General features: G+C 53.9%; 1 protein-coding gene across 16 annotated transcripts in view; it reads left to right on the forward strand.

Annotated features, from left to right (window-relative positions):
* Positions 1-22417, forward strand: part of DYSF (dysferlin) — a 227109-nt gene that overhangs the window by 93705 nt on the left and 110987 nt on the right. For 8 of the 16 annotated variants that reach the window (XM_030310815.1, XM_030310819.1, XM_030310821.1 and 5 more), the window contains 8 exons: positions 5430-5471; positions 7106-7221; positions 7742-7855; positions 9306-9483; positions 10045-10169; positions 12030-12136; positions 17071-17263; positions 19352-19507. In XM_030310815.1, the coding sequence (XP_030166675.1) occupies positions 5430-5471; positions 7106-7221; positions 7742-7855; positions 9306-9483; positions 10045-10169; positions 12030-12136; positions 17071-17263; positions 19352-19507 (1031 nt within the window). The remainder of the gene's footprint in view (positions 1-5429; positions 5472-7105; positions 7222-7741; positions 7856-9305; positions 9484-10044; positions 10170-12029; positions 12137-17070; positions 17264-19351; positions 19508-22417) is intronic. The other 8 variants (XM_030310817.1, XM_030310823.1, XM_030310826.1 and 5 more) reach the window with 1 other exon arrangement.

Consider the following 22417-nt stretch of genomic DNA (forward strand, 5'->3'; position numbering starts at 1 on the left):
TTTAAAAACTTTTCAGTTCCTCCTGTGACCATTGTTATTTTTAGCTTCTTACTTTTACTATAGTCAATTTTGATGATTTTTTTCCATAGAAAAGTGTTCACTATGTCGAACTCTTCTAATTTATTTACATAGTGTTGTATAGAGCAATCTTTTATAATTTAAACAATTCTCTCTACCTATGGTGTTTTCCCTTTTCTAATTTCTAATGTTATGTGTTTGAGTTTTCTTTCTTTTTTTCTTGCTTAGCTTTGTTACAAGTCCCCTACCCCCGAACTTTGTTTCAAAGAATCAACTTTTGGATTTATTTATCAATTCTAATATTTTTTCTCAATTTTCTAATTTTTTCTTTTTAAATTTTGTCTTCTCTCATCTTTTTACTCTTTAACTCTCTTCAGCTTATTTTGTTGTTTCCTTTTAAAGCTTTCTAATTAACTTCTTGTGCTTATTTTCAAAATCTCTTATCTGCATAATGATACGGTTTTTGTCCCATATGTCATGCTTAGGAAGGCCTTCAGCAAACCCCAAGGTTATATTTAACTCTATTTAAAAATTTTTTTTACATTTAAATATTTAGTCTATTTTGCATTTATTCAGGTGCACTTTCTGAGAGCAGCCTGATTTGATTTTTCTAACTAGATGCTGCTTGTAGGAACGCATCTTTTTTTCTTACAGTTAAGTTACTTTGATCTAGCCAAGTGCGGGACTCTTTTCAGTGAATTTTATCTGAGTCGTGGTGAATTCTTAAATCTGAGTTGAAGAGGAATTTATTCTAACATTGGAACAGGAGCAGCTGAAAGCAGGGTGGGGTAGGGGATAAGAGCAGGAACTCTGGAACCAGGCAGCTTGGGTCCCAATTCTGCTTCTTTGTAGCTGAGTGAGTCACTCCTCCCCTCTCGCCAGGCCGGGCCTCATAAGGCTGTTGTAAAGATCCAGTGAGATTATAAATGTAACATTCTTAGAGTGTCTGGTATGCATGAAAACCTAAAGTAAAGTAACTTTGCTGTGTAGTATCATTATTATTGGCTTTCTGCATCACTAATCTGATCTTTCTCCCCTGTACCAGTTCTCCTTACTGCTTTCCATGTAGTTTAAAATTGGCCATCGCATTTTGAGTTTCTTGTCCTGCCTCCGTTCCCCTCTGTCATTCCTTTTATATTTTTCATTTTCTTTTTGGTCGGTTCTCTCCCAAAAGTTTTGTTTTGCTTCACAACACCTATGTCTTCTTGCATTCTGTTGAGAATTCCAAATCATTTCTGGAGACCTTCAGGTGAATGCTGTCTGGAATCTTACAGATGCTGCTTCTCTACCTTGGTCAGCACTCTGTGATTCTTCCTTTCTCCTTTATTCACTCTCTGGCAAGACCTGGTCAGTGCTGGTGCCTTTCTACAGACAGGGTGCATTGTTCTCTGTCCATTCACCTTGACAAATCTTTACCTGGAGCACAGGTTAATGTGTCCAGTTTCTGGAAGATTCCATCTGGTACTCTTAAAGTTGAGCAATCCCCTTCTTCTACATTCTCTGAAACATTAAAAAAAAACCCACCTTTTAATTATAGAAAATTCAAACACACATGAAACTAAAGAATTGTGCAGTGAAATCCAGGTGTCCTCAGGTAGCTTTAATATCCAATTGCTCTCTGCCATTCTGATTTCATCATTGGTACTTTTAATCAGTGGAACACATAAAAACTGCCATCCATAAGACACTGCTGTGAGGGCCCTTCCTGCTCCAGCTTCCTACCCCCACTGACTGTGGAAACAATCATCCCACTTCTCTGATGCTGTTCAGATAATTTTTGAGAATGGCTATTTTGGATGTGCAGGTAGAAAGGGTCAGTGCATCATGAAGGTGGGGTGGAAGGGAGGGCATTCTGGACCCCTTGCAGATCGAAACTCCTGGTATGGAAGGAATCTTCTCCAGTTTTCTGATTGGTGCTGTCTCTGGCTTTAGAATCCAGGCGCAGACCCTGGAAGCACAAAATGACCTTCTGACTGTTTCCTGATGGCTACTATTTCATGAGGCTACACCTGTGCCTGCTATTAGCTGCCTGAGGGAGAGTTTAGATCCCTCTCCCCCCAATCAGTCTTCATTTCTGTTGGTGATGTTGGCCTTGATCTTTTTCAGGGTCACTATGAAGGTTTTAAAGGGAATGTGAGAAAGAGGTTTACTTGGCCACTAGATGGCGCTCAGGTCATGGGCAACCCTGCCTGGGTCAGGGAGGCATTCCAAGGTGGGTTCAATCCTCTCCCGCAGATTGTTTTGGGAGTAAATGAGACTCTTCTTGCAACTAGCTAACCAGTTTTAAATGCGTTATTAAATAGCTTGATCTCTGAAACAATACAAGAGTTTGCTCAGAATAGAGCTGTTCTTCACAACTGCTCCAATGTCCCTTCTGGCAGAGGTGCGTCTCTGAGACCCTGAAAGTTCGTATTTGACTTGCTCTCCGCCCAGCTTCTCCCATTTGTCCTGAGGCCATCTCAGAACGTGTCACTCCAGTTTTCCTTTCAGCTGCTTGTGTTCTTTCTTCCCTTTAGGGGGTTCTATCACATCTGGGCGGTGCTCCACGCCGTTTTCTCACTGCTCTCAATACCCCCACTAAACCAAACTGTAAAAACGCGTTGTTTCTCCATATTCCTCTGCCCTCGTGGTTCACCAGATTATCTGGCACAACCAGGAGTTTTTGTTTTCATGTTTTTGTTTTTATTTCCAGTGAGGACAGGACCTAACACTAGCCTCTTAAGCACTGCTGCCCACAAGTTTGCCTGGGCACACTTAAGTATTCCTTGGACCCTGTGCTCCAAAGCATTTAGTAAAAATTTTGTTTTCTAAAAAGGAGTGATTTCCTTAGAAGCTGCAGTTCTTCTTCTTCTTCTTCTTCTTTTTTTTTTTTTTTTTTAAGAAGCTGCAGCTCTTTCGAAAGGTAACGGGCACATGAGGCCCGTGAAACCGACACAGACTCTTTTATAATTTTATACGTACGAAAATCATCCTACATCGACGGCACTTGGGTCCTACAGTTTTTTCCACAGCTGAGAAATCCATAGAGTTTTTTGTTTTTGTTTTTGTTTTTTTCCTTTGGTCTCTGGAGCATGGATGATGATTTCCCAGCAGTTCTCGGCTTCTCCTCCTGTCTGGCACGGGCTGGTGTCAGGCAGCCAAACCGTGGGCGTGGGAGATTGCTGAGAGAAGGAGCTGGCGGGGCTGGTGGCAGGTAATGGCCTCGCCTTCTCCAGAAGAAGACGTGGGTGTCCCAGGGCACAGCTGTGCTGTGTGGCTCACCAGGCCGGGAGGGCCTGTCCTTGGTCTTCCCCCAGGTGAGGGAGTTGGGCTGCGTGGCTCAGGCCACCAAACTGGGAGTATTCATCTGTGTTTGGGGCTTCTACAGCCACGGTTCCCTGGGCTTAGGGAAAACACGGCAAAACCCTTGGATTTTGGCAGAAGGGTGATGAGGACTAAATAGAAGCCTTGTCTTAGGTAGCTTCGCTGGTCACTCTGCCCTTGACTTTATGAGTTGCTTGCAGACGCAGAGGAGAAAACCTGGGATAGGTCTCCTTGGCACCTGGAGACCTAGGATTCTGCCCCCAAATTAAGAATCGTTGGTCTAAATTGTCAGCAGGGCCGTGTCTTACTAGGTGCCCAGCACTGTGCCTGATGAGGTTTGTTGAATGAACGAACGAACGAATGAACGAACGAAGAGATGAAGGAATTAATGAAAGGTGCCATTGGGAAATAGGCTTCTCGGCAGCCACCGCTTGGTCCTCCTGGACACCAGAGGCATGTGTTGGTCAGATGGCTGGTGGGGATAGGGGGACCTCGGTGTCTAGGTGGGGCACTGGTTTACAGCCAGGATTCAGAGTCAGTCTGTGGATGTGAAGTGGAGTTTGCCCCTGCAAGAAGCACATGGCAGTCAGAACTATGACCTCGGCCTCATTAGCCTGAGATAACTGGCCGGGTCTGTTTGTAATCATTTGAAAAGAGCTTAAAATGGAATCTGTTTCCTTCCGGTGGGTCCTGGCCGTGGCTCTCCTTGGGGCTGCAGCTGTACCCATGTGGGTCCTCTCCCTGTTGCTAAAAGCTCCCCTAAGACCAGAGGCCTGGCTCCTCCATGGAGGAGGACCTATTCCTGTGGATATGGAAATGGCCGTGAATTATGGTTTCTGCAGCCCTCACTTCTGCCAGCCGGCATTCCTAGCTGAGGCCCGGCTGTAGAGAGCTGCGGGGCTGGGTCCCAGGGGCTCACCCTCTTGCTGCCTTCTGCACCAGTAGGTCAGCCTTGTCCTCGTATCTGGACTTCCATGCTCCCCTTCTCTCTTGTCTTCGCTCTTTCTCTCTCTGCTTCTATTCAGTCTTGCTTCATGATATTTTGCTCAACTCTTGGCTCTTAACTATAGCCATGAAGCTGTGGGAAAATAGGCATAGATATATATTTTAGGAGGAGACAAGTAGGCAAAGATGACCCACAAATGAAAATAATCAAAGATTTTGCCACCATATCACAGGCTTGGTCATGCCCCCAGACCTGGTTATGCTTAGCTAGTTGGAGGAGGAAACAGGGAGGGTCAGAGGGCAGGAAGAGGCTAAAATCAGAGAGGACCATGGAAGGAGACTGAAGGGTGCCCACTCCCTTGGGGGTGTCTTATATCTACCTCAGAAGTGAGTGACAGATTCTAAGAGCCCAGAAGGGTGCTAGAACATCTCCTTCCTTGCTTCTCTCATTTCTGGAGACCCCTTACCAGAATGTAGGGGCATGTCCCAGGGTGTAGAACCTTCAGCTGATGGGCAGGGTCTGGCACTGTGCTTCACTTGGAGTGGTGGGTGCCGGAAGCAAGACGCCAGTGCCTGCAGTTGTGAAAATGCAACATGGTGCTCTTGCTGGCAATACTGAAAATGGCCACTAGATGGAGATGTCATACCTTGAAATGCCATTGCTCAGGGACCTTGGTCCCAATTGTTAACCTGCCTGTTAGGTGGAGTGCTGGGTATGCCTCACTGCCTTTCATGTTCCCCCCACCTTTCTTTGTGTCTGTGCTTTGTTTCTCTCACTTATTTGGCTATAATACAGGGGAAAAAAAGCACAATTTCTTTTCTGTGTTGTTACTTGAACGTATTGAGTCAAGTTTCGGGTCCCATCTTCAACTGGCAAACAGAACACTCAGACATAGGTAGGCAGACACCGGTGGGGAAGGACCTGGAGGCTCATCTTGCTGCTGGGGGCTGTGTCTGGCTGGGGGTGGTGGTGCAGTAATGACTTAATTTGTGATAAATTCACAGGTGGGAGGGGGTTGGGGCCTTGGGCCACATCTATTTCCCACACAGGAGCCGTCTTTCCATCTGTCTGTCTGCCAACTCTCCATCCACATGCCTGTTCATGTAACCAATCCTCCCAGTCATGTCCATCTTAACCCCTTTTCCATTTCTTTACGCTTCAGAGGAGCCTGCAGGTGTGGTCAAGCCTTCTCCAGCCATGGACCGTATGTGCTTTCCTGGGGATGGCAAGGGGGTGGGCTGCGGGTTTTTAGCTGGAGGCCAGAGGGTGCTGGTTGCTGGGGATTATTTGATTTGCTTGAGATGGGACTGAGGTACACCACCACGGTCCCTGAGCTTACCTTTGGCTGTTACTTCTGTACCGCGGTTGAATATGAAAATCGCTTGGAATGCTTTAAAGACAATTCCCCATGCAACCCCTTCCTGAATCTGCTAGGCTCCAGCTCAGGCTCAAATGAGTCCACTCTTGCAGGCAGGGAGGGGGTGGGGCAGGGCCCTGGGCAAGGCATCTTGGGGACCAGGAGGAGGCCAGGGTTAGTGGAAAACTCTTGAAGTTGGAGTTTACAGGGTAAATCATAATGGAGATGATTAGTACAAATAATTAGTAAAGCTCATGTTAGTTTCCTTAGCCTGGGCCTCCAACTCTGTCCCAAATGCCAGAGCCCTGTCTGTGCTGGGGACTGGAGGGAGAATGGTGACAGGCGCACGGCAGCTGGCTCTGTGGGGAGGCATGCTCCTGCGCTCAAGCTCTGTCCCTGCCCACCCGACTTTACCCCAGGGTCTTGGCACTCAGTGGGACTTGGGCTTCACAGCTCCTGTCCTTAGGTCTGGCTCAAGCATTTTCTTGCTGAGGCCATTTATTTTGTACCTTCCTTGCCCCATCCTTGCTCATAAGGAGTGGATCATCCCAGATGGCTCCTGCTCGCAGGCCCACTTCCCATTGTTGGCATTCTGGAAACAGCCCCTCCCCCCTTCTTCTGGAAGAGACACCTTGGCTTTTCCGGGTTCTCAGAATGTTGTCCAGTGACGTCCTGTCCTGGGAAACTTGACCGTTGACTGGAAAATCATGCCATAACAACAGAGAGCCTCTGAGGAGACAGTGATGTAGAGAAAAGATTTCCCTCATCACTGGTGGGATTCTCCTTTGCACTGTCCTCCAACCTGTTCCACTGAAAGGTGGTTCTTTGTACAATGTGGGGAGGGAGACAGAATGCTGGAGTGAGTCAGAGCTGTTGGGTGATCTGTCTCGACTTCATAATGACGTGGTGGGTATGGGGGACACGTGCCGGAGGAGTGCCCTGTGGATTGGGACATCTAGCCAGGTTCCCCCCCACCCCCGGCTTCCTGGGTGATGGCTTCTCTGGTCACCAGACTCTTGGGCCTCCTTTGTGTGTCCCCACACTCCTGTGGAAGAGGGAGTGGGGATGCAGGCTGGGGTGTGGCCTGAGAGGGGCAGGGCAGCGGAGGGCCCTGGGCCCCAGCTTTGCGTGCTGGCTTTGGGGTTAGACCAAAGTGCATGGGATTTGAGGTTAGACCATTTTGGGCCGTGCCACTTTGTAGTGATGTGTTCCTTTGCATCTCTGAGCCTCAGTTTCCTCATCTGTAAAATGAGATAATAAAAGTAATAACCATCTCCACATCTCAGCATAGTGGTGAGAATTAAAGGGCCTATGGGAGACAATGGTCAGTGTCATGATTCTTTATACACTTACGGGGGTTGCATCCTCTGCATGTTCAGGGAACTCAGGGCCAGGGATGGGCTCAGGCCTGAGGTTGGCTGGGCTGAGCACTAGAAAGCCACACCGGGCTGGCTCTTCTGATCCTCACCTATGTCTCCCAGTGGATGACCATCTGGGCTTCCTCCCCACCTTTGGGCCCTGCTATGTCAACCTCTATGGCAGCCCCAGGGAGTTCACTGGCTTCCCGGACCCCTACGCAGAACTGAACATGGGCAAGGTGAGCCAGCACCCCCACAAACCCACATCCCCAGGCCTGCATGCGGGGCTCTCCCAGCCTGGGCAGCGTCTGCTCCAGTCTGGACTCCAAGAGCCCGATGGGAGCCCAGGGCCAGACAGCGTCCCGTCAGAGAACCCTCTTTCCACCTGGCCCCCTCCTGGCTTCTACTTCCTTCTTACTCCCCTGCCTTTTGCTTTCCCTTTAGCGCCAGCCTAACAGCCACCCCCCTGCCCCCCGCCGCCGCCTTTTTCCTGGTCCCCCTGAGGGACCCAGGCCTTATCTGTCTCAGGTTTCATCCTTCCCTGTCTGGGTTGGAGTCTGGTACTGACCATCTGGGTGGCTTGTCATGTCCCCTGAACTCTCTGGGCCACCGTTTCCTTATCTGCAGAGTGATGGGGGTAGCCCAGGGCCTTCCTGGTTGTCTGGGAGATGAGCCCGGGCCAGATCAGGCCCCTTTCCTTCCTCTCCTCCCCTCCACCGCCCCATTCTCTGCTTCTGGTGACCCAACCTCCCCTCTTAGGGGGAAGGTGTGGCCTACCGAGGTCGGGTTCTGCTCTCCCTGGAGACCAAGCTGGTGGAGCACAGCGAGCAGAAGGTGGAGGACCTCCCTGCGGATGACATCCTTCGGGTGGAGGTGAGGGGTGTGGCTCTGGAAGAAGCGAAGGAGGTGGTGACCAAATGGGGCTGGCTTCTATTGTCATGGTGGAGGAGGGCTCAGCTGTACCCACAGTCTGTTCCTTCACCCCTCTGGGCCTCAGTACCTAAGCAGTGAAATGGGAGTAACCCCACAGCTATCCTACCTTCCTGAGGGATATTCAGAGGCTCAAAGAAAATAAATGAAAATATTTTAAAAGTCTAGAGCTCGATGCAAAATGAGAAGTGTGTTTTATAACAATAAAGATAGCTAACGCTTATTAATCACTCACCGTGTGTCAAACGCTACGCTAGTGACATTTGATGGCACTGAGTCCTCCCAGCACCTGTGAAGTGGCTGCTGTTAGTATCTCCATTTTACAGATGAGGAAACTGAGGCTTAAGTGTACCAGAGCAGCAAGCGGTAGAGCTGAGCCTTGTGTCCAGGAGGCAGCTGTATGGGGTCTGTGTGGTGTTTTAAGCTTTCAGACTCTGTAGTCAGAAAGCGCTGGTTTGAATCCTTCTGTATCAGTTTCCATATCAGTGAAGTTGGGGTAGTGATTATACTTAACCTCATAAGATTGTTGGGAGAATTAAATTAATTCAAACCTGCATGCAGTGAGCAGTCAATAAGCGTTAGCTATTATTACTATGTACTTAGTTTTTAAATTTTTAAATTCATTTTGAAGGGGACAGAGAGAGAGAGAGAGTGCGAACAGGGGAGGGCAGAGAGAGAGGGAGAAAGAGAATCCCAAGCTCTGTCAGTGTGGAGCCTGACACGGGGCTCAGTCTCATGAACCCTGAGATCATGACCTGAGCCGAAATCAAGAGTCAGATGCTCAACTGACTGAGCCACCCAGGCGCCCCTCTATTTACATGATTCAAAAACCCAGTTGTGTAACCATCTTCTCTCTGCCTTCTGTGAAGGGGATTGCAAAGTCATCTTGGGATGTGTGATTGAGTGCCTGCCATGTCCTCAGCCCTGTGCCTGATGCCCAGAGGGGACATTCGTCCCAAACACATGGCAGCTCGTGTGTAATGCAGGGCTGGATGGTGTGGTGGAGACTCTGAGTGGCATGGGCTGGGAGCTCTGGACAGAGGCATGGTGGTTTAGACCCTTTGGCCCCTTTCGAGTGGCAGATGCAGGCGACCAGGCATCCCCGTGGTGGCGAGGCCACTGCTGCCGGTTTGGATTGAGGAGCAGCATGACCTTGGAGGATCAGACCTTATTAGAGGAACGGGGCCAAATACACAGGCCTGGAATGAGTTTGCTCAGTTAGTAACCAAATCTGGGCACTGTTGCTTAGCTGGACCATTCACCGCCCATCTGTCCAGCCAGGATTTATTGGGCGCCAGTCACGGCCAGGGCCTGCCAGACACGTGATCCCTCCCCACCCCAGTGTCTTCCTTCCTGCTCCTCATGACCCTTCGGCTGCCCTTTCTGTTCCCAGAAGTACCTCCGGAGGCGCAAGTATTCCCTGTTTGCTGCCTTCTACTCGGCCTCCATGCTCCAGGATGTTGATGATGCCATCCAGTTTGAGGTCAGCATCGGGAACTACGGTAACAAGTTCGACACGACCTGCCTGCCGCTGGCCTCCACCACCCAGTACAGCCGGGCGGTCTTTGACGGTGAGGCCAGAGGCTGTGCGCCCGGCTGGGACCCAGACCACAGAGCAGGGGCTGAACCCTCAATACTGTTTCTCACGGAAAGCTGCCGGAGGCCCACGCAAAGGCCCTGGCCCATGCAAACCTATTTGGGGTGACTCCCAGCTCTGTCCCCCTGTGCTACCCCCCACTCCCCGCTCACCTCCAGGTGGGCCCCTGTTGCCAGGGCCACAGATGGGGCTCCTAAAACTGGCTGTGGTCGGCGTTGATGCTGACCTATGGCAGTAGTCAATTTCACGCTGGCTTGGTGTTGAGATTTTGGAGAGCGTGGGTTTCCCAGGGTCCTTCTAACAACCCCTTTGTTTGGATGAGCTAAAGAGCCCTATGAGAGCAGCTGCTGTTTGTTCTGCACACGAAGGGAGCTCAGACCCCTTGTTTGAACCTTGGGGAATATGAACCACATGTGTATGTCCAAGGGAGTTCTCAGGGGGAAGGAGCAGGTGCCTGAATGTGTCCCACCCTGGGTCCCTTTCCTACCCACCCCTGTGCTCCTGGCTCAGTACCAGGCCCTTTGTGTCCTTCCAGGGTGCCACTACTACTACTTGCCCTGGGGCAACGTGAAGCCCGTGGTGGTGCTGTCATCTTACTGGGAGGACATCAGCCACCGGGTCGAGGCTCAGAACCAGCTGCTCAGGATCGCTGACCGGCTGGTGAGTAGAAACTGCCTCACACCTGCACACACCTTGTGCACGCCCCCTGTCCCCGTGGGGGCCTGTGGATCAGGGAGAGGGAGTGAGAATGATCTGAGGATCCCAGACTGAGGTAGGAGACGATGCACAGAAGGAGCTGAGTGGAGCTACGCTGAAGCAATGGGATGGAGCCTTGCACCCATTCATTCATTCATTCATTCACCAACTGCCTTTGACTCTGACCACATGCGGGGGTTTGTGCTGGAGGCTTGCAGCCACAAGGTAGACTTGAACAGGAATGCCTTCGGGAGTCAGTTTAGTGAAGGCAAGTGCAGGTTCACCCCACACCTCTCATACAGAGGTTCCAAACTGAAGTGCAGGTGACACTCTAGGAGAACCACGGGAATGGATGGGGGCTCAGAGGAGGGAAAGGGCCAAGGAGCATTGGGGGGGCATTGCAGAGGCCGCGAGGAGATGGGAGGCAGGAGCCCTGTTAGGATGCCATTGAGGTAGTCCGGGAACAGTGACGAGGCGCCAGACAGGAGGGACCTCAGGAGCAAAGCTGCAGGACTTGGGCTAGAAGGACTTGGTGGCTGGGGACTTGGAAAGGCAGGGAGAAGCAGTGTGTATGAGGTCAGGCAGTGAGTCCTGCTTTGGATGTGACCAGGGGGCCCTCTGGGGGTTTCCCTGTGGATGCTGAGAGCTGAGGGCCTGGCATTTGGCCAGAGAGTGGAGGACATCAAAGTGGACACAGGTGTAGAGGTCAAGGGAGTGCAGCTGGTGATCCTGGTGGTGGCCACAGGCTGTTTCTGTGCGTGCATGGAGGCTCATCCACAAGGAGGGTGGCCCATGGGAACCTCGGGGAAGCAGGTGCGGCCACGCTGCTGGAGCAAGCCGGGGGCAGCGGGGTGGAGGGAGGGGGTTGCAGAGGCTTGGGCATGTCTGTGGGTGTGGAGGTGAGCACAGTGAGGAGGATGGGGGAGCGGTGTGGGGGGCAATTGGGGTCTTGAAGGGGCAGGGAGGGGATACAGGCCTATGTGAAGGCATGGTGGCCAGCCTTCCTGAGACTGGCAGCTCTCGGGGAAGGAGGAGACCAGCCAGCGCCCAAGTTCTTCAGGGCTTGGTGTCCATGTTCTACAGGTCCAGACTCCTTGGGGGTCAGCTGTTCTCCCACAAGATGCTCCCTGAGGGCCTGGACTGGGTGTCCTTCCCAAGGCCTGTCCTCAGAATGGCATGTGCTCAGGGAGGCTGACAGGTGGGGAGGGGACCTGAGAGGACTCAGGGGTGAGCCCTTGATCTGACAGGTATTCTGTGAGAGGTCTCTGTCTCACAACTCAGGGCTGAGGCCCGTGGAGATGGCTGCAGAGGAACCCCAGGAGGAGACGGATGTGACCTGGGAGGGACTGGGCCGTGAGTTTGGAGAGGGAACTCCCTGCTATTGGAGGTTGTCTGAGTGTTCCTGAAGAAAGGGCGGGCAGATTGGGAAGGGATGGGCCCTTCCAGGTGGGGACTGGTGTGGACTCAGCAGGTCCCTCGGCTGTGAGTTATCAGACCAGCTTGAGGGGGCCCGGTGAGGAGCCAAATGCAGCGGAGTTCTGTGGGAGCCTGCGCACGGCCTCAAGTCCCGTGACCAGGCCGGCGGCTGGGGTCCCAGGCTTGGGAATTTGGATCTGTTTGGTGTGGGGAGCCCCGGAAGGTTCTCGAGACGAGACAGACTCTGGTTTGTTGGGTCTGGGCTCCGCCTTCTCTGCTCTACCTGTTCTCTCCTTTGGTTCAGGGTGACGGACTCAGATTTCGGTGACGGGGCCTGGGGGTTGGGGGTCTGGTGCGTACCTGCCGCCCTGCAGTGCCGCTCCCAACCCTCGCCTGCCTGTTCCGCAGGAAGCTGGCCTGGAGCAAGTCCACTTGGCCCTGAAGGCTCAGTGCAGCCCCGAGGACGTGGACTCCCTGTTGGCTCAGCTGATGGATGAGCTCATCTCCGACTGCAGGTAGGGGGTGCCTGGCACCCACGCGCCCCCCCCCCCCCCCCCCCCCCCCGCTCCTGGCTCAGCCAGGCCCTTTCCCTAGGAGTGTTCGTGTGTGGCAGTGAGTGGCGGCACGTCTCCCCAGCCACGCTTGGCCAGCAGTCCAGCCCGTGCTGAGTCCAAAGGTGGTGGAGCCAGCGCGGGGAGTTGAAAAGGTGACATTTAGAGCAGGTCATAAATCTCCCTGCAGCAGCGGCAGCTGCGGGCCTGGGGCGGCCCGGCTCACCTGAATGGGGAGCATTGTGTCTCTGATCCCCGACCTCCTATTTCCCTGATGGAATCTCCAGGAGGAGCTGGCTGGTGGGGGTGACAGTGCCCCTCCTCCCCAAGGCCATGTCGGGGACCCCGGTTTCTATTTAACCTTCTATTGACACGGCTGATCGTCAGCTTCAGGAAAAGAGGGCTCTGGGGGTGATGGAAAGTGGGGGTGCTTAGAGGCCCAGCAGAAGGGGAAGCATCTCGGCCTCCCCTCCACTGCTGGGTGATTTGGGGCTCACCACCCACCTGCTCTGAGCCTCCCTTTCCTCGTCTTCAACCACATATTAAGAATAACTGCTTATGATAGTATGTAAGCAAAATGCTTGGTCTTTTAGGAAGTATTTGATAAATGGTAGCTATAATTACTATTAAGAAAAAATGTCAGAAGACCTAGCTTCTTGTCCCTTTAACCGGCATTGTGGCTTTGGGCAGCTTCATTTCTCTGGACCTCCATTTTCTCAGCTGGTAAATGGACTTAATGATAAACAGTTGTTTTTCTACTGTCTGCGGGGTTAAGCGTAAATGTATGAAACCGTATTCTGTGCCCCTCTCAATCTTACCATTCCCCTTCTGCTGAATGTCCGAGAAGTGCCTTCGCACTCAGAGATGGGTAACCGTGGCCGCCTGACACAGGGCCTTCTCGTCCTTTGTGCCCCAGTTGGGAAGCGCATCTTTATCAAACAAAACATTACCCCAGAGAAACTCCCCTGCCCTGCAGTGGTGGAATTTCAGGCAGATCATTCACCCATTCCCTGAATCTTTCTGAAGCCTGCAGCTTCAGCCTTCCTGAGGTGACAGATGCAAAAGTGAGCAAATGACATACGTTGGGGAGTTAGAGGCGTGTGCCATAGGAGCTCAGAGCAGGTACATCAAGCTCAAGTTGAATTCAGGGAAGCTTCGTGGAGTAGGGGATGCCCCCAATGTGAGTTCTGAAGGAGGAGTGGGAGCCAGCCTTTGGAGAGGGGACTGTCCAGGTAAGGGTGCGGAAGCCTGAAATGCCTGCTTCCTCCCTGGATTGGCAGGGGAAGCTGAAACCCAAATGGGACAGACCCAGGGGTCCACCAAAGTGAGCTCGGCTCTGAGAGGCTTTGGGTGGGGCCACGGGGGTCCTCGTGGTTCAGATGCTCGCCCTGGCTATAGTGTGAGCCAGGGGGTTGGTGGGGTGGCGAGCAGACATTGGATGAAGATGTTACCCAAGCCAGGGACATGGGGAGGGATGGGGACAGAGAGAGACACAAGGCAGTGTGGACTCCTGAGGAGGCATCATAATGACAACAGCCTCGTCATGAACGCTTTTTGTGCTAGGATTCATACCTCTAGTAAGTGGCTGGGCCTGATTAGATATGGGGGCTCAAGGAAGGTCTCGAATGATTCCCCAGCTCTGGCCAGAGCAGCTGGGTAGACATAGGGCTATTCTTAGAGGGGATCAGTGGGAGAAGAGCAGCTTTAGGGGAAGACGAGGAGCTTAGGACTGGCCGTGTTGGGTGGGAGGTACCTGACGACAGCTGTGGTCTGGAGTTTGGAGGACAGAGTGAGGCTGGAGGGGCACATGGGGCACAGTCAGCACAGGGAGGGGCTCGGAGCCTGAGAGCCCGGGTGTGGAGGGTGGGCCAGGGCTCTGGGCTCTACCCGCAGCACTGCTCCTGAATCATGGGTCGTGTGGACCTTGGCGGGTCTCAGGTGCCTGAAACATCAGAGACAGGTGGGACCCAAGTCCTGGGCTGCCCTCACTGACCCTCTCAGGACTCTGTTCTCATACTTCTGCCCAAGCCTGGTCCCCTTTGAGTCCCTCTCCTGGGGATAGAAGGTGCCTGGGGGCCCCCTAGGGACACTGATCCCAGGTCAGGAGTTGGGGGGAAGGTTCCCATCTTCTTGGAATGCACAAATGGCTCTCCAGGGAGGAATACTAAGCATCAGGACCAATTCCTTCAGGCACCGCTCGAGGCCACCGATAGCCCTGGGACAGCAGCAAGAGGGCTGCCTTCACCTCTGACTCTATGCTGACAAGCGTTGGGGCCCCAAGCCAGTGCACCAGAGCCGACCCCTGGCTGCTCACTGTTCCTTCAGCCAGCCCCGTCCTGCCTCCGAAATCAGTGTCCTTCGTTTCCCATCCGCCCTTTTCCCTGGTAGCTGGTCTGCCCCTGCCAGTGGTGCCCCCTCTGTTCTTCCAGCCCAGCCTTCTCCTCTCGTCCTCAGACCTACGGACCCATCTGCTTGCTACACATCTCTTCCTGGATGTTCTGTCAGCACATCCAGTTCACTCTCGGGAGTCTTCCTAAAACTGTCGTGCCACCTTGGCTTCAGCCCTCAGTGGCTCCCAACTGCCTTCAGGAAAAGTCCCAGCTCTCATCCTGGTGGAGGGGCCTCTCTGTCCCCACTCCCTCTCTGCCTCATGGACCTCAGAAGTCCTACCCTCCGGCCCTTTGGAGCCTCTCACCACCCCACATGTGCTCCCTCCTGCCCCTGAGCCTTCGACTTGTGCACATGCTGTTCCTCCGGCCAGAATGCCATCTGGCTCTTCTTGGTCTGACTAGTTTCCTCCAGGAAGTACTTCTGCCTCTGAGGCTGCTCAGTGGGGACCTAGCCTGTTAGCCTCTCTGTTCTGGGTGTTCCCTGTGGGCAAGCCGGGATCTCCAAACCCAGCCCCCCCTCCCCCCCCCCCCCGTCAGGACCAGCTCATGAGGAATGAAGTGAATGACCCCTGGACCAGCTCATCTTACAGGCTGGACACTGTCCCTTCCAGATGGCTATTCTTGACAAAGACACCCATTCACTGCAGGGGACGGCGGCGACTTTGAGCGGTCCAGCTCTGTTCTCAGCCTGCAATGAGCCCTGCCCCGGGCCTGCCCACCATTTCCGAGTCAGCCAGGTTTGGCAGGGCAACAGTCCCTGTTTGAGGTTGGGGGCACAATATCATCTGACCTTCATTTTCCAGTCTCCCTGTCCTTTGGTACCTCTTGCCTTGGGCTTTCCTGGGGTGGGAAAGGTCCAGGATATCTTGCTGGTGGCAGTCACGGGTCCTGGCTGTTTCTGAGGGAGTCTTGGCTGGACTGGTGGCCTCCATGAAAATCTCCCTCTGGTGGTCTGTATGGCAGTCCCTCCCAGCTCCCGACCTAGGCTGGGAGCGTAAATCAGCCTCGTTGGCTCAGCTCTCCATATCCAACTCCAGATCTGCCTGCCCCCACCCTCAGGCCCACTCAGTCCTCCTTCCCAGGCAGGCCCCAGCCAGGACTCTGGCCCAGGCCCCCCTTTACCCACCCGGCATGCCCCTCCACCCCAATCGAGTGGGCTGGGGATGGAGGCCGCCCCTCTCCTGGCCTGGGGCAGCCCCATCCGCGGCACCCTCGGGGCAGTAAATATTATATTACTACAGGGTGTGCAGTACGTGACCTGAGACAGGCCCCGGGGCTTAAGTTTCCCCGAGATGGAGTTTGCGTACCGCTCCCCCCACCCTAAAAATTCAATTAAAAAAAATAACAGGAAAAATGTAGTGCGCCGAGGGCCTGCCAGAGTGGTGTATCTGGCGGCCGCAGTGCCGCTGCGCTCCGGCGGTAATTGGTTCTGCATAGCTCGGGGAAATTGGCAGAAAAATAAATCAGCCGGGAGCCGGAGTCGAGACGCTGCGGGGAGGGGAGTGTGAGGTGGGGGGGTGGGCTGCAAGTGCTGGGGGCAGGACTGGTGGAGCGGGTTTGACTGATGTCCTGCTTGGGAGTCAAGGGCTCAGTGGGGGTGGGGCAGGGGTGGAGCAGCCCCCAGACCCCCAAGCAGGGGTAATCCAGAGGGCTCCTGCCTGCTGAGGGAGAGCACAGAGGCCCCCACCCCACGCTCCCTGCGTGACCCTTGTGTGTGTATGGACTGACCCCAGAGGCTTAGTATGGTCGGGAAGGGCCACGTGAAGAAAGACTTCCAGGGAGCCCAGAGGGATGGGGAGGGTCAGAGTTCTTTGCCTCCAAATAGGATTGAGTTTAAACCCAACCCCCACTTGGGGCCTAGGGTTGTATTTCTGGGGCTGTATGTACCCCGCACCTCCTCTCCAAAGGCTTCTGGGAGGGGTGTCATGGGGCTGCCCCAGGTCGACACATCTGTATTGCTGGCTGCCGGCCTCCCCACAGTGTCTGCAGTGGCTTGTCAGGGGTCCATAAATTTCCTTCCTGAAGAAAGTGTGCATACAACAGAATGGATTCATTTCAGCCAAGGGCAACTTAGCACTCCGGCCTCTGCTCTAGGAAGGTGCAGGGCACCGAGGGACCTGCTGGGCCCTCTGAGGGCTTGCAGTCAGTTGGGCAGAGGAGACACACATGCAACAGAACTCACATGCATACAAAAGAACTCCTAAGTTCCAAACAGGCAGCTCTGGAATAACGGGCGGAGGGACTTCAGAACAGGAGGCACACAGACCAGTGTAGTTAGGGAAGGCTTCCTGGAGGAGGTGACGATGGAGCCGGTCACATGGAAATGACTGTGCATGTGGGTCAGGCTGGAGAAGGCACTTGGGGCACACGGAGTACCCAACAGGCAGGTGGAGGGTGTGGGGCCTATTTTGGCGGGGGGGGGGGGTATCCGTGTGCATGTGTGTGTACAGCATGTGTACCTGGGCCTGGACGACTGCCGGGTTCATCTCATCTGTCTCTCCCTCACAGCCAGCCCCTAGGCGACGTCCAAGAGATACCCTCTGCCACCCACCTGGACCAGTACCTGTACAGGCTGCGTACCCGTCACCTAGGCCAGATCACTGAGGCGGCCCTGGCACTGAAACTTGGCCGCAGCGAGCTCCCTGCTGCCCTGGAGCAGGCGGAAGACTGGCTGCTGCGTGTCCGGGCCCTGGCAGATGAGGTAGTCAATCCCTGGAAGGCGTCTTTCTTCCTCCCTGAGAGCATCAGAACCGGGAGGGATGTGGGCACTTGTCTGGACTGTGATCCAGCTCTGGCTCCATTTCTGGGTGGGCTTGGTCCGGTGACTCAATTTTTCTGATCCTCAATGTCCCCAGCAGGAGGAGAGAGGTTGCAATTGGATCCTGGGTGTTACAGGGCCTAGCTCAGAGCCTGTTGTGCGGTAGTGTTCGCACGGTGCCCCCAATGTGCTCAATAAATGTCACAAAAGTGTGCCAGAGACAGAGCTGGGACCGGAACCCAGGACGCCTGGCTCCAGGTTCAGTGCTGGGGCCTGCTTCCCCGGGGACCTGACTCCTTCCTGCCAACTAGTACCTTTCTGCACCTGGCCTTGAACCTGCCTCTCTGGTGGCCCTGCATTTCCTGCTCTCCCAAATGCCTCCGAGCCCCAGGCCTGAGGAGGCTGCATTTATAGTAACTCTGAACTTTGTTATATTGAATCAGAGAGTGGTGGCTGCAGTTTGTCCCCACCTGCATAGCACCCCCTTCCCCGCCCCAGGTCAGACGTACCCACCCAGTTCCTAGGGCAAGCAAGCATCCTACAGATTTGTCCAGAATGAGGACAAAGTTCTGCTCAGATGTTACAAGTAGACTAGCTGTTGCCCATTCCGACCAGAGGTGTGTGGTCCCCCTATGGAGGGGGTGGGGGTGATGAGGAGGGACCTCCCCAGAAGGAATGTAAGAAAGGGCGGGGCCTGAGAGGGGCTTCTGGAGAGGCGAGTTGTGGAAGGGGAGAGGGGGTCCAGGAGGTAGGAGGCTGCGCAGAAGGCAGCCCAAAGAGTTGGTCCCTGAGAGTGAGCCTTGGACTCGTCCCTGAGCAAGGCCTTGGGCATGTGGCCAGCTACCTGGGCAAACACTGTATTGCCCAGCGACAGGCTGTCCCCATGCAGTGGCCACACACCAATCTCTTGGGCTGGACAAAGGCTGCCTTCCATAATCTTGGCCCAGATTGACCCTGGAACTCTCAGCACAGATTGTGATATGGCTGGGAGGGGTTAAGGTCAAGTGTGTACTATTGACTGCAAGGGAACCCAGAGAGAGTCTTTCTCAGGTTTGAGTGTGCATCAGAATCCTCTGAAGGGCTTGTTAAAACAGGTTGTAAACCCTGTCTGATCCTGCATGTCTGGGGTGGAGCCTGAGAATTTGCATTTCTAGCAAGTTCCCAGGAGCACTGCAGCTGCCGCTCTGTTGGCACCACGCTGAGAGAGTGGTTAGGAACCATTATTTGGAGTCAGAGGAACCTGGTTGGCTCCTACCCTCTTTGAGCTTGAATTTCCTCACCTGGCAAGTGGGGCCGCCTATCTCTGCTGCAGGGAGGGAGTGCAGCTGGGAAATGCCCAGCGAGGCTCTAGGAGCATCAGCTGTCAGCCATGGCCCTGGTTAGAGGCCCAGCGCCACCTCACTGAGCACACTTTGCTCACCAACCTTGGAAGCAGATGGGCTGTGCCCAGTGGTTCTCACTCATAGTTAGTGGCTCCGAGGGGCTCAGGGCCTTGCAGTTTTGTTCCGGGCTAGTCACCATTTTCAGAGCCCAATGTCACCCCACAAGTCCCTGCTATTAGAGAGAGGAGGGTGGGAGTGTCCTTGGGGAAGGGGCACATCTATGGATTTGCTGCTATTCTCGGGGGTGAGGAAGAAGGGTAGCATCTTAAGTATGATGTCATTTCTCGAGTCAAATCAAATCCTCCAATCTCTGCCCCTGCCAAGAAGCATCTATCTACCCAGGGGAGGGAGATCTAAGAACATAAGCTCTCGGCTCCAGGCAGGAGTGTCTCTTCCCGGAAAATGGGGACTCAGCTCAGTGAATTTTTGGCAGGCTTCTGATGTGAGCGGACGCAGCCTCATGCCCTGTCCCTGGGGGCTCATAGCTGCTGAAGACAGAGGTGCCCAGCTGGCCCTGGGAGGTCAAGGGGTGGGCCACTCTTGAGGGTGGCTGGTGGGAGAGCTGGAAGCTGGGAGGAGAGGCTTGGGTGTCTCCGGGTGGACTGTGGGGCGTGGGTCTTCCCCACCCTGACTGCCGTCCTCTCTCCAGCCCCAGAACAGCCTGCCCGACATCATCATCTGGATGCTGCAGGGAGACAAGCGAGTGGCGTACCAGCGGGTGCCCGCCCACGAGATCCTCTTCTCCCGGCGGGGTCCCAACTACTGTGGCAAGAATTGTGGGAACCTGCAGACGATATTTCTGAAAGTGGGTTCTTTTTTCTCAAGTTGTGACCGTATTTTGTCCCAGGTTGTCCCCTTCCTGTTCCATGTCCCCTCCTGTTCTCCATCTAACTGAGTCTTTAGGCTTGAGTCTCAGAAGGGGCCGAGGGCTTTGTGTAAAACCATTTTCTGTTGTCTCTCCCCTACCAAGTCCCTAGACCCGACACACCTGGTCTAGAAAGTTGGCAGGTGGGAGCTGGAATCGGAGGTGCTAGGAATGAGTGAGACAGGGTCTGTGCCCCTCCGCCCCCTGGCTGTCTGGGAGGGGCTGACTCCCAAGGCTGTTCTCGATCTCCCCAGCCAGATCTCTGGGAGAGGGGTTCAGCTCTCAGCCCCCACCCCAACCTGTAAGAGCCTTGGTAGAGACCTCAATGCTCTGCCCGAGTGCATTGACTCCAGCTGGGATCATGCTCAGATTCAAGTTCTTCCCTGTGGGAAGGCTGGTGTTTGGGCATTGAGTGTGCCTAAGGCTCTGGCCCCTCAGGGAGCTGGGGGCGAGTAATCCAGTACCCTTCATGTTGTCCTGCCTGCACCTCTCCTCCCCTTCCTCCTCCTCCAACCCCCATCCTTGCACCCTGTCCATCTTCTTGACTGGCCAGCCTTGGGCTGAGTGACAGGGATGTGAGCAGGTGCCTGAGGACCCCATCCTCCTCTCTAGGTTAATGTGGGAACAGAGAGCCGAGGCTGCTTTGGTTGGGATATACTGTGGCCTGGTGGCCAGGACACAATTCAGGGAAATCCCTTCCTGTGCCGTGACTGCCCGGGTCTGAGGGAAGAGTCCCTGTTAGAAGGGCTGTCACTGAGGCTGTCCTGCCGGAGGAAGAGTAGCCCTGGAAGGCAGGCCTGCCCCTTGCCACTCACTGCTCACTCCAGATGGTTCTGTTGGAATTATAAGCCATCTGGCCTTCTTCCCAGCCTGGCCCATCTGCCCCAGCCCCTTGCTCTCAGCCTTCTCTCCCCCGCCCCTCCTTCTATCCACACTAGGACCAGCACCTGCCTCGCCTCTTCCAGCCACTCATTGTTGGTTAGCCTTAGCCTCAAACCTCTCAGTGGCTGTTGGTCAACCCATTCACGTATTGGCCAGTCATTCCTGTCACCCCCTGGGGTCGGTAGAGAGGACAGGCTTCAACGGCACAGTGTGTGTGGACAGGTTACGGGGTTGGCTGGAATCCTGTGTTGCCTAACCTCCCTGAACTGCTGGCGGTCTTCTGACCTGTAAAATGAGCAGGAGGCTGCCCACTTCACAGGTTTTCAGGATTCAGTTAGGTGATCCATGAATGTCCGTTTCTCTCCGCTCTTCTCCCCTTTCTCCCCCGTGGAGCTCCCTTGCTCCCTGGGGAGAGGAGGCTCCACCAGCACGACTGGAGGCCGACATAAAGGCAGAGATGAGCAGATACCTGGACTTGGGGTCACTGGGGAGGCCAGCTTTGCCTAGAGAGAGTGGGCAGGTGTCAGGCGGTGGGCTGCCCCCTCTCACCTGCATACGTGCCACCTGGGGCATGTTCCCTGTGCTGTCCTAACCTCCTAGCATCCTGCTTTACATCCCTCCTAAGCCAACTTCTCGCCTAGCAGGGCAGAAAGGAAAGGAAGTGAAGGAGCTGCCGCATTGGAGCGGGGCTAACCAGGAAAGGTTGTCTGGCTAGAGTGCAGGTGGGGATGTACTTGAACAGGATGAGCTTCAGGCTCTGACCTCTCGGCCCTGTGTCTTTGGGGAAACACAAACTGAAAATTTTTCCCTGATTCCAAGCAAAAAAAAAAAAAAAGAAAGGAAGGAAAAAAAAAAGATATAGAATTGTTTCTCGAAGTCTTCCCCACTGAGTTTATGAGCCCCGCCAGTAGCTCCTGAGCAAGCTCTACAAAAATGTTGGCAGCAAGCAGAGACCAAGAAAACATTGGTGTTTCTTAACTTAAACCAAAGTTGGAAAAAATGAGCACCAGTAGAGAGGGAGAGGAGCCCCAAACTAGACATTTCTTTATTTGCTGTTGCTATTTTGGGTCCGGCAGGCTGGCCCCGTCTAGGGGAGGGCAGGGGAGAGACTGGGGTTGGAAGGGGGAAGGGAGGGTCAGGCATTCCTGCCATCTCCCTGGGGCTCGTGGTTTGGAGGGAAAAAGGCCACTAACCACCCCAGGGAGGGGACAGCTGAAGCCAACAGTCATGGGAGGTTTCCAGGGGGTGACATGTGGGGTCAGGCCCTCCTCCAGGCTTTACCACGGATGAACCAAAAGCAGAGAGACCGGGTGAAGGGTGAGACCATCATTGTCGTGGCATGCCCTGCACCCCTTTCTGATCCCTTTCCATGGCCTGGGCTCTCCTTCCTGGGGTGTAGGCCTCCTCTACCTGTTGCGGACCTCTTACCTCGGCCCCCCCTTTCCTCTTCTGAACCCATCAAAACTCCCTTCTCCTCTCATTCAGCCCCCACCCCATTGCAGAGGAGGAGATACCCCTCCAGGCTCATGCTCACGAAACCTAGGTACTTAATGTGCTACTTCCTATAAGAGACAGGGTGTTGTTCTAAGAGTGAGAACTTCTGTTCCTCAGGCCATATCTGACCGTTGATTTCAATCAAACAGGGAAGTAGTTGTGGAGAATAAATGTTTTATGCTGGGTTGCTGTGGTTATTCCATTTTGGCAGAGCTTCTGAAAGTTTCAGGATAATAAGCAATTGAGGACCAGTGCCTAGTGGTTAACATGCTGATAAGCGCTTGAAAGGATAGGGCTATCAGATGATACACTGACATCGAGCCAAGACAAAAATAACAAAAACACAACCCCCCATCCCAAACAAACTGAAAATTAAGGAGGAAGCTTTAACCTCTTCCCCTTCCAGACCTGGATCGTTGTTATCTCCTTTAGAGATACGTAGTACAACTGCACTCTCCAATATGGGGCCATAAG

The sequence above is a fragment of the Lynx canadensis genome, chromosome A3 (genome assembly GCF_007474595.2).
Source record: "Lynx canadensis isolate LIC74 chromosome A3, mLynCan4.pri.v2, whole genome shotgun sequence".
Lineage (NCBI taxonomy): Eukaryota > Metazoa > Chordata > Mammalia > Carnivora > Felidae > Lynx > Lynx canadensis.